The sequence below is a fragment of the Narcine bancroftii genome, chromosome 4, assembly GCF_036971445.1.
Source record: "Narcine bancroftii isolate sNarBan1 chromosome 4, sNarBan1.hap1, whole genome shotgun sequence".
NCBI lineage: Eukaryota > Metazoa > Chordata > Chondrichthyes > Torpediniformes > Narcinidae > Narcine > Narcine bancroftii.
Genome location: NC_091472.1, coordinates 76,330,920 through 76,343,409, shown reverse-complemented (window position 1 = coordinate 76,343,409; position 12,490 = coordinate 76,330,920). Strand labels below are relative to the sequence as shown.

Below are 12,490 nucleotides of genomic sequence, written 5' to 3'. Positions count from 1 at the left end.
ACATCAGAGTCAGTGCGGTCCATGGGTTGAAGGGCTTGTTCCTTTCTATATTTTTATTTATCCCCAATGAATCTCGGGTGGTGCCTAGTGTGGTATGTGTGTAGTTTGGATATTCTACCTGCTGTTCCCTCAGGTGCTCTGGTTTCCTCCTATATCTCAAAAGCTAGATGCCAGATGGGTTGACTGGTCTCTGTAAGCTGCCCCTAAAGGTGACTCAGGGGGAGAGGGGGCACTATTAAAGAATTAAGAGAAAATAACTTAACATTTGGTGTTTAGACTTGATTATAAAAAATCTTTTGCAAAATTGCTTCCTTTGTAACAGGGTTTCTTCACTATCTGCAGTGTGTATCAGCATTTTGCAAATGGATGATTTGCAAGACAAGGATTGAAAAATACTTCCCCCAATACAATTGTACTGGGGTGGGCAATCTCCCATGCCAGCTGCCCCAGCCCCATAGTTCCACACCAGCCCTGACGTCCCGCGCTGGGGGCTGTCAGGCAGCGGGGGGTTGGGCTGTCAGGCACAGGAGTTGGGTCGTGGGTGATTGTCATCAGTCCACCCCCTGCTAGGCACCTGAAAGCCTGCTGCTTTCAGGTGGCAAGGGGGGAGCGCTCAAAAGTGGAGAAAACACCTCCCCAAGGTGGGTTGAGTAAGTACACCTTGGGGATGGGTTCTCCGCTTTCAGGTGGCCTCCCGACAGCCACATTCGGGTATTTTAGCCGGCCTTACATTCAGGTATTACGGCTTAAAGAAATCTCTTGGTGCCTGCCACATTGACCACCGCCAGTGGGCTGATATCGCCTCCAACCGTGCACCTTGGCACCTCACAGTTCGGTGGGCTGCAACCTCCTTTGAAGAACACCGCAGAGACCATCTCACTGACAAAAGGCAAAGGAGGAAAAACCCACACCCAACCCCAACCAACCAATTTTCCCTTGCAACCGCTGCAACCGTGTCTGCCTGTCCCGCATCAGACTTGCCAGCCACAAACGAGCCTGCAGCAGACGTGGACATACCCCTCCATAAATCTTCGTCTGCGAAGCCAAGCCAAAGAAGACATTCAGGTATTACGGCCACCTGAAAAGGGCTAACAATAGTGTTAGTGGGTGTGGCTTGCAATCGCGTGATTGCTACAGCTCTCAAACATCTGAAGTTTATGGTATGCTGCTCTTATGTTAAGCAAGTTTGGCCACCCCTATTCTGTGCATTTGGTGTTTGGAAAATTGCACAATTATGCTTCTGTTACTAAAAAACATGACGACAAATCCAGTGGGACCAATTACCATTCTGTTTTAGGAGGCTTGCTACTAAGCCGCAGGATTTGGATTTCTCACCATCTAACACACCACTTCAGCAAATAACTAGGAGGGAAATCTGGCACATAGTGGCAGAAAACTCCATAAAATGTGCCTTTATTTGAAGAGGGTTTGCTGGTCAGGAAGTGCTCCGACCACTTCTTAGTTTTCCAACCCACTTACTTGTTGATTCCCCATTCCTGGTAGTAGCTGACAAAAAGCCTTGCGAATTTCTCCTCCAATTGTTCGCTATAGTTGGCCTGGATGATGTAGTCTTGCCCTGGCACTGGTGTATCAATCAGTTCAATCGCCAGGTATTCATTTTGAACTTCAAGTCAAGTGTCATGGATGGCTGGAGAAGAGCAAGGCTCAGTGCCGCTGGTGCTAACATCCAGCCCACTGTAACGGGGCTGCTGACTGTGAAGCAGGACAATGCCCATCTCCTCTTTGCATCTCGCTTCTCACGTTAACCTGGCCCAAAATCTCATCAAGTTGCTTTTGCCTGGGAATCAGGCACAGCCATAACTCCAATTGTTAATTGCTGGGAATTAGACTGCTTGGCAAACGTGAGTTGTTCCATGAACATGGCCGGCCAGGTGCAAGCTCCCAATCTGTGCTGGGAGTCTCCCAGGTCATCGAGAAGTAATGGGCTTTCTCAGCTCACCATTAAGGTTGGCCAAAACCATTAAGACCAGCAGTAAAACCAACATGAGGAGGCTGAAGAACATTACCCTGTACTGCCTTTCTACTGAGGTATTACCCAGAACATCTCATAATGGTGCAGTGTCCTTCGGGGGATCCCTAGCTGGAGTCTGGTGAGGTCCACAAAAGTGCTGGAGAAACTCAGCAGGTCATGCAGAAAGCAAAAGGCAGTCGATGTTTCGAGCCAAGCCCTTCATCAGGAATAAAAAGATGGGGTGGGAGGAAGGCGAGGGGAAGAGGATGAGTGCAAGGTAACAGGTAGTCAAAAGTGGGAGGGTAAGGGAAAGAGGCTGAGAAATGATTGGGGAGAGCTCAGCTCTCTGATAGGAGAAAGAAGGGTGTTGAGAGTTGCAGAAAGGTGAACAGAGGGATGAGGGATAAGTGGGGGGGGGGAGAGAGAGAGAGAGAGAGAGAGAGAGAGAGAGAGAGAGAGAGAGAGAGAGAGAGAGAGAGAGAGAGAGAGAGAGAGAGAGAAAGAGAGAGAAATAATATTTGTGATGAGACCAGGATCTGAATCTGATCCAACTTGGTCCAATATCAATCTGACAAGTAATGGAAAGTTTTGGTGGATTCACACCATACATGAAACACCCATTGATAGTCCAGCGCAGGGTGTAACGTTACCATTAATTGGGAGCGCATGGGGTCACTTTGAATCTAAGGCTGCCATCAGTTTCAGAAGAGATTCGCAAACAGTGTGGGGAAATAAATGAAGGAACACGTACATCTTATTAGGGTTAATTATGCCCTGTAATATGAAAAATGATACTTAGTGATTCTGGAATTACAAAATGTCAACAAAGTATTTGTACACATTTAAATCAAATGGAAAAACATTTGCCATGCACTCTAGTGGTTCTCTTTCCCTTAAACTGAGACAATCAGGCCCTGCACATCAAGATAGGAACAAATACCCTATAATGTTGAATTAATTTGGTGAAGATAACTTTGTCTGGATTAAGCAATAAAGTTAAGACATATTGGAGACTGTAGATGAGAGAATCTGAAGCTAAACACAATCTTCTGGTGGATGGAGCAGTATCAGAATGGTCGGCCTTTGAGTTCCTCCGGCAGATTGTGTTTAGTTGAAATCGTACCCCAAAGTGCTGGATTATTGTGCATTGCACTCAACCCCAGCATGTGCAGGTTTTCTTGTTTGCCTCCATGTAGCTCAAGTAACCTGATCAGGATTCTTGAAGCAATATACAACATGCTAGAGGAACCTGGCATGCCACGCAGCATGTATGTTAAGAAATAGGCAGAAGACATTGCAGGTCAAAGCCTTTTATCAGAAAAAGAATTGTTGAAATCTGTACAATTGTAATTACATCCCACACTGCCCTGGTCCAATGCTACTGAAAAAATCAAAGTGGCCCATCATTCAACCACTGACTCACCATCTATATGTGTCATGATGCCTTTTTTATGTGCTCGCTCCCCCTAACATCAGAACCTGGCTACGCCCCTGCACAAAGGAATAGCTGATCTCATGACAGAATACTCACCATTTGCCTGGATAACTGCAGCATATTCTACCTGGATAACTGCAGCATATTCTACCTGGATAACTGCAGCATATTCTACCTGGATAACTGCAGCATATTCTACACACAAGCAGCTCAGAACCTCACAAGATGACGATGGGTATTAACATGAACATTCAAATTTACTGTTACAAGTACACTCCTGTTGACAAAATGCAGAGCAGTCATTCACTGAGCCAAGTTGCAAAGCAGCACTGCTTTCCTTGGAGTAGAGGAGGTTGATGAGGTTGAGTCAAAATTATGACAGTTAAGAGACAAAATTGTAAGAAATACTCCCTCATTGCTGAATATTTAAAACAAAAGGAGAAAGTTGAGGATACTGTGTAAAAGTTTAAAGAAGATTTGACGAAGAAATGTGTCAGAGTTATTGGAATCCGAAACACACTGTGGTTTGGGTCGTGGAGGCAAATACTTGACAATATTTAATTATCTTGACAAGCAATTGAATCATCAAGGCATAGAAGTCTGGACCAAGACCAACTAAATGGGATTAGTTTGGACAGATGTTTCATCATCAGCATTGACATGGTGCACCAAAGGGTCAGCTTCTGCACTGAATGATACAGTGATCTTGAAGTTTCCCATAGATTGGCAAAACAGATAGGCAGGTTGGGGGAAAAAAAGTGCTTGGCTGCTTGCCTTCACAAGTATGGCAATGATTTTATGGTTAAGAATATAAGAAATAGCAATGGGTGCAGGCCTGTCAAGCCTGCTCCACCATTCAATGTGGCTGATCTGATAATAGGCTTATCACCATCTTCCTGCTTACTCCCCCCCCCCCATATTCCTTAATTCCCTTACAATGAGAAATCTATCCAAACTTGTCTTGAGTATATTTACTGAGATTGCCTTCAATGGGCAGCAAATTCCACAGATTCATCACTCTCTGGGGAAAAAACAGTTCCTTTTCATCTGTCCTAAATTTTCTACCCTGAATCTTGAGGATATGTCCCCACCAATGGAAACAACTTATCTACCTCAATCTTATCTATGCATAAATCAGTTGACGCTTGCGAGTGGATTCGCAAATCCAAATGGAGAGGGGAGATGTGGTTGTCCGACAAGGGATAAAGGACAACTCAGGAGGGGAAGGGGAGATTGGGGATAAATAAGATAGAAATAGGAGAATAAGGAAAATGTTGGATGTTGTAGGAATGTTGTCTTATAAAGAGTTGAAAATAAGAAAACAGAAATGGAAAAGGAGGAAAGGTAATGATGGAAAAACGGAAAGAGAAGATAAACAAAATATAAAATGGCTACGCTGAACTATATGACTTTAAATATTAATGGAATACATAACCAAATTAAAAGGAAGAAACTACTAAATTTACAGAAAAAGGAAAAAATTGATATAGCATTTGTCCAAGAAACACACTTAACTGAATTGGAGCACAAGAAATTAAAGAGAGATTGGGTAGGACATGTAACAGCAGCATCGTATAATTCAAAAGCAAGAGGAGTGGCTATACTAATTAGCAAAAATGTGCCATTTAAAATAGAAGAGGAAATAATAGATCCAGCAGGGAGATATGTTATGATAAAATGTCAGATATATTCGGAGTTTTGGAATCTACTTAATATATATTCACCTAACGAAGAAGATCAAAAATTTATGCAAGATATCTTTTTGAAGGTAGCTAATACGCAAGGGAACATACTAATAGGAGGGGATTTCAACCTGAATTTGGATCCAAATATGGATAAAACGGGGAAAAAAATTAACAGGAAGAACAAAGTAACCAAATTTATAATTAAATCAATGCAAGAAATGAAACTTTTGGATATATGGAGGAAACAAAACCCAAAAGAAAAGGAATACTCATACTACTCGACTAGACATAAAACATACTCAAGAATAGACCTATTTTTGTTATCAGCTAGTATGCAGGATAGAGTAAGAAAAACAGAATATAAAGCGAGAATGCTATCGGACCATTCACCCTTAATACTGACAGTAAAGCTAGAGGACATCCCTCCAAGAATGTATAGATGGAGATTAAACCCCATGCTACTTAAAAGACAGGATTTTAGAGAATTTATTGAAAAACAATTAAAAATGTATTTTGAAGTAAATACGGAATCAGTGGAAGATAAGTTTATACTATGGGACGCAATGAAAGCATTCATTAGAGGGCAAATAATAAGTTATGTAACCAAGATGAAGAAGGACTATAATCAGGAAACAGAGCAGTTGGAAAGGGAAATAGTAAACATAGAAAAAAAATTAGCAATGAAGGAAGATACAACTAAAAGAAGAGAATTGGCGGATAAAAAAATAAAATATGAAACATTACAAACATATAAGGTAGAGAAGAATATAATGAAGACAAAACAGAAATATTATGAACTAGGTGAAAAAACGCACAAAATCCTAGCATGGCAGCTTAAGACAGAGCAAACTAAGAAAATGGTATTGGCAACAAGGAAAAAAGACAAACAAATTACATATAATCCAAAAGAAATTAAGGAAAACTTTAGAGAATTCTATGAACAATTATACCGAACTGAAAACGAAGGGAAAGAAGGGAAAATAGATGAATTTTTGACTAAAATTGAACTACCAAAACTACAAATAGAGGAACAAAATAAATTAACAGAACCATTTGGAACAGTAGAAATACAAGAGATAATAAAAAAATTACCAAATAATAAGACACCAGGAGAGGATGGATTTCCAATAGAATTCTACAAAACATTTAAAGACTTATTAATACTGCCCCTCCTGGATGTAATCAACCAGATTGATGAGACACAAAATTTACCAGATTCATGTAAAACAGCAATAATTACAGTAATACTAAAACAAGGGAAAGATCCACTCTCACCAGCGTCATATAGACCAATATCTTTACTTAACACAGATTATAAGATAATAGCTAAACTACTAGCAAACAGATTAGCAGAACAGGTACCGAAAATGGTAAATTTAGACCAAACTGGATTTATCAAAAAAAGACGCACAACAGACAATATTTGTAAATTTATTAACTTAATTCATGCAGTAGAAGGAAATAAAGCACCTACAGTAGCAGTTGCTTTAGACGCAGAGAAGGCCTTCGACAGAGTAGAATGGAATTATTTGTTCAAAGTATTGCAAAAATTCTGTTTACCGGAGAAGTATATTAATTGGATTAAAGCATTATATAAGGGACCGTTAGCGAAAGTGACAGTAAATGGACATATATCAAAGCAATTTAACTTAAGCAGGTCAACGCGGCAGGGATGCCCACTATCACCTTTATTGTTTGCGCTAGCTATAGAACCACTAGCAGAATTGATAAGAATAGATAATAATATAAAAGGAATAAAAATAAAAGACAGGGAATATAAAATCAGTCTATTTGCGGATGATGTTATAGTGTACTTAACAGAACCAGAACTATCAATAAAAGAACTATATAAGAAATTGAAGGAATATGGAGAAGTGTCGGGATACAAGATAAACGTAAATAAAAGTGAAGCAATGCCTATGAATAATGCGGATTTCTCAAAATTTAAGAAGGAATCCTGCAGGCAATAAGATACCTAGGTGTACAAATAAACAAAAATCTAGGCCAATTATATAAACTCAATTACAATCCACTAATGAAAAAATTACAGGACGATTTAGAGCATTGGAAAGATCTACCACTAACACTGATAGGAAGGATAAACTGTATTAAAATGAACATTTTTCCAAGGATACTATACTTATTTCAGGCATTGCCAATACAACTGACAGAAAAATTCTTCAAAGAGTTAAAGAAAATAATAAGGAAATTTTTATGGAGAGGGGGGAAACCGAGGATAGCACTAGATAAATTAACAGAATGGTATAAACAAGGAGGCTTACAATTGCCAAACTTCAAAAATTATTATAGAGCCGCACAATTAAGATACCCATCAGATTTTTATCAAACAAGGGAAAAACCAGACTGGACGAGATTAGAATTAGATAAAATAGGGGAAAAGATACCTGAACACATATTATATAAATGGGACGAAAAATTGGTACAACATAGAACTTCTCCAGTATTACATCATCTCCTCAATATTTGGAAGATTCATGTAGAAAGAAATAAAACAAATTATCAATTACCAAAACTAATATTGACGCAAAATAAGCTACTCCCTTTTACAATAGACAACCTTGCCTTTAGAAAATGGGAAAAAAAAGGGATTAAAAGCATAGAAAATTGTTTTTCAGGAAGTAGATTCTTATCCTTTGAACAAATGAGAGATAAGTACAATATAACTGGAGATACAGCGCTGGCATATTACCAACTGAGATCCTACTTGAAAGATAAATTAGGAAGCAATTTGAGTTTACCAGAGGGAAGTAACCTTGAATATGTGATTACAGATACAATGTTAATCAAAAGATTTATAACAAATATGTATATTAAACTGCAAGAAAAGGAGAATGAGGAAACAAATGGTAAAACTAAACAAAAATGGGAACAAGATTTAAATATAAAGATAAAAAAGGAAACATGGGAGAAATTATCTTCTGGAACGATGAGAAATACAATAAATACGAGGCTACGTATGATACAATATAATTGGTTACACAGACTATACATTACACCGCAAAAGTTAAATAAATGGGACCCAACAGTATCTGATAGATGTTTTCGATGTAAAAAAGAAATGGGAACAACAATTCATGCAATCTGGACATGTGAGAGAGTAGAAAAATTTTGGGATGATCTCAATCAGATATTAAATAAAATAACAGAAAACAATATACCAAAGAATCCAGAGATCTTTCTCCTAAGCAAGATAAAAAACAAAGAATTTGGAATTGATTTGGAGGATGCACAAAAAAGATTTGTTAAGATAGCCCTAGCCGTAGCAAAAAAATGTATTATGTCAACCTGGAAATTGGAAGATAATTTGAAAATACAACAATGGTATATAGAAATGAATAAATGTATTCCATTAGAAAAAATAACATATAGTTTAAGAAATAATATTGAAATATTCGAACAAATATGGGAGCCTTACATTAAATACAATAGCGAAAACCTACCGGGGACAAACATTACCTAAGTTGATGGAAGGAGAAGGAAAGAAAAGAATGGACTCAGTAGAATTTCTGGTGTATTTTTGTTGAATGACAACATTGTCTGACTGGCTTAATGCAACCTAGATTGTATACCTAAAATGGATGAGAAGGGGGGGGTGGGGGGGTGGCTTGGGAGGAGGGGAGAAAAAGTCACTGTATATGTGTGAAAAAGAAAAAGTGTATATGGTGTGAAAAATAAAAAAATTTTAAAAATAAAAATAAATAAATAAATAAATAATTTTTAAAATTCTTATCTATGCATTTCATAATTGTATGTTTCTAGAAGACATCCTCTCATTTTTCTAAATTCCAATAAATACAGTCCCAGATGACTCAGTCTAATAAGACGACCCCTTCATCCCTGGAATCAACCTGGTGAACCTCCTCTGCCGGCTCCAAAGCCAGTACATCCTTCCTCAAATAAGACCAGAAATGCATCCAATACTCTATATACAATCTCACCAGTACAACCTCCCTGCTCTTAAATTCAATCCCTCCAGCAATGAAGGCTAACTTTCCATTTGCCTTCTTGATAGCCTGCAGCACCTGTACTCCCAAGTCTTTCTGCACATCAGCAAGCTGCATTCGCTTGCCATTTAAATAAAAATCTTCTATTTTTCCTTCCAAAGTGGATCACCTCACATTTACAACATTGTGGCACCTATACCTCTTTCCTAATGGCAGCGGCAATAACAAAGCATATCCCAGGTGGTGTGAATTTTTGATGATTGCTACTGTTCTCCAATAGCAGTATTCCATTAAAAATGTCCTCATTGGTGGGGAGAGTTTTGCCTTTCTTGTACTAGGCTGTATCCACTACCTTTATCAGGAATTTCCACTCAAAGGTATTAGTGCTTCCATACCAGACAGCAATGCAGCCAGTCAGCGCACTTTCCACTACACATCTGATGTCACACCAAACCTCTAAAAACTCCTGAGGATTTAGAGGCACTGACGTATTTTCTTCGCAATGACTACAGCATGTTGGATCCAGGAAATGTCATCTGAGAAAGTAACTCCCAGGAATTTAATTCTTCTACAAACATGGCTTCCCCTACACCACCACCAACTCAACCCTCACCCACATATCCTCCATTCCCCAGCTCATCTGCTCTGGCCCCCTATGCCCCCAGATGCAACAAACACAGGATTCCTCTTGCCTTTTCCAGTCCACCAGCCTCTGCATCTAACACATTATCCTCTGGAATTTCCAGCACTTACAACAAGATTCCCATTACCAGACACATCATCTCCTCTCTGCCTCCATAGGGACCGTTCCTCTGTAATTCCCTTGTGCAATCATTGCTCCCCACCAATCACCTCCCACTGCTCCTTTGCCTGTGGCTGCAAGAGGTGTCACACTTCCTCCCTCACCACAATCCAAGGCCCCAAACAAGCCTTTCAAGTGAAGCAACACTTCACTTGTGTATCTTCAGGATTGACTTACTGCATCCGGTGGTCCCTTTGTGACTTTTTCTGTATTGGGCGCAGACAAGGAGAACGCTTTGCTGAAAACCTTCGCTCTGTCTGCACCAGTGACAGGGACCTCCCAGTGGCCAAACATTTCAGTTCTGTGTCACACTCCCATACTCACATGACTGTCTGTAGCCTCGTTTACTATCCCACCAAGACCACCCCTATATTGAAGGAACAAGACCGGATTTTCCATCTGGGGACTCTCCAGCCAGATGGCATTAAAATAGACTTTTCCTGTTTCTACTAATCTGCTCTCCATCCCCTTCCCAGCTCTCCAATCCCTTCCCTCTCTATTCACCTAGCCATCCTTCCTTTCCTTGCTTGCTGCTGTGCCCTCCCTCCCTTCATCTATTACCTCCTGCCTTTGTGACCATGCTTCTCCCTTCCCCTTTTATTCGGACACCTGTTGACATTTTTCCATACCTTGATAAAGGGCTCAAGCCTGAAATGTTGGTTATGTATTTTTATCTTTGCTTTAAAAGTGACACTGTTTAACCTTGCTGAGTTTCTCCAACATTGTGCTTTTAATTTAAATTGCTCACCCTCTTCACTTCAGATTGTACACCTCCAGTTTTCCCTTCTGAAAGTCTACAATTTGCTCCTTGGTTTTGGTGACACTGTATTTATGTATCACTGGAACAGTGAATATTTATCTATCCTCTTATGTTTATTATATTTTTCTCTCCTGTGGTAATTAATTGATAGTCAATGTCTGTCATACTGTATTTAGTATACCTGTGTAGCTCCATGTCGATTCCAAAATAAATAACCTGCAAAGTAAGAGTGCACAACAATAAATCCTCATTAATTCAAAGCAATGATTTAGGTCAAAAGTGGCCCATCAATTAACATGGCCTTGTGTGGGAAGTCATCTCATTATATAATTCTTAACCTTCTCACCCTCTCTCTCTTTGGCCCCATTCCATTACAACAAAACCCAAGTAGCTAAAAATAGCAGCATATTATCTTCATGCAAGGCCCATTGCAGCCCAGGGGGTTCAAATTCAGGTAAACAGTCAAAACTTGTGGAATTATCCTTTCTCTAGAAGTACTGCCCAGTTTACTATTTCTAACTACTGAATCAGAAACCTGAAACAGTTCCATTAAGTTGTTTCATTTCACTCTATGATTGCTCATTCATTAAATGAGCAAATGGCATTGAAAATAACTTAATGTTCCCTATATTCACAAGATTTCCTCGACTCTCTCCACATCTCACCCTTGATGAAACTTAGAAGTTTTTTTCCAGTCTTCAAGTTACTGACCTGCAAAAATTAATGTTTCTTTCTCATCAACCTGACCCACTGCATGTTTCCAGTATTTTCTGATTTCCAACATATGCAATATTTTGCTTTTATTATCAAGAGATTCAGTGAAGTTTTCTTGAATCAACTATTTGCAGAAAGTTCTGAAAGTTTGGAATACTGATAATGAAAAGCATTACTATCTCTGGCAATGACAGCTTGTAATAAATAACGATACATCAAAGTGGTGCAATAAATTGCTTGCAGTCCTTAAAACAGCAAAATACAGAAGTAAGCCATTAAATTTCTCGGGAGGAGAAGCGGCGAGTCGGGTCCGGTCTGAGGAGAAAACATAAAAGGACTGTGTAGAGACGCTGGCGGTTGATGGGGTCGCGTCCCTTTCTCCACCTACCCGTAAGATTCCGTTCATTTTCTCCACCAGAACGCGAAAATCTTCCTCTGATAGCTCAGGATACAGTTCAGTTTTGAGCATCTGCTCGGTAACTGCGGGATTATGGAAGTAGCTGATCTGAGCCAAACCGGCCAGAAGGCCGCTCAAGGCCTTACTCCCAACATCAGCCATAATCTACTGACGTCACCTTAACCCGGACTGACCTTTCACACAGCGTCCGTCACTGAACTCTAACCCCGCCTTCTGCAACAAGCAGTGGCGACAGCTCAGTGGCATCCCCAAAAGCGAGCAGAATTGTATTGCACCAACACCAAAATTCAACATAAAAACAAGACCACGATTTTTTCTTGAAAACATCCTCGAAATGATTTGAACGATCTGTTAGAGACTGGATTGAAAAGCTTGGGCTTTTCTCTTTGGAGCGAAGAAGAGTGAGAGGAGACTTCATAGAGGTCTACAAGATTCTGAGAGGCATAGAAAAGGTACCTTTTTCCCCAAGGCAGGAATAGATAACGCCACAAGGACATCTGTACAAAGTGAATGTTTAGGGGAGACAGCAGGGTAAGTTTTTTTGTACAGTGAGTTGTTGGTGCCTGGAATATCTTGCCAGGGTGGTGGCGGAGGCTGTGAGAAACAGAAGGACCTTGACAGATTTAACTCGAGACAAAAATTGAGAACAAAAAACATTTATTGTACAACAGTGCAAAGTTGGGTGCTTCCCCTTACCATGGGAATACACACACATACTGGGGCTCACCCAACTTTTATA

The 12,490-nt window shown here is 39.8% G+C and overlaps 1 protein-coding gene across 4 annotated transcripts in view; it reads right to left on the bottom strand.

The window, feature by feature from the left end:
- The window catches only part of commd1 (copper metabolism (Murr1) domain containing 1), a 158,163-nt gene extending 146,242 nt beyond the window's left edge, over positions 1–11,921 (bottom strand). For 3 of the 4 annotated variants that reach the window (XM_069931668.1, XM_069931667.1, XM_069931670.1), the window contains exon 1: positions 11,722–11,921. In XM_069931668.1, the coding sequence (XP_069787769.1) occupies positions 11,722–11,892 (171 nt within the window). In that variant the 5' untranslated portion in view covers positions 11,893–11,921. Of the gene's footprint in view, positions 1–10,800; positions 10,826–11,721 lie in introns of those variants that run through there. The other variant, XM_069931669.1, reaches the window with a different exon arrangement.
- Between the last annotated feature and the right edge of the window lie 569 nt (positions 11,922–12,490).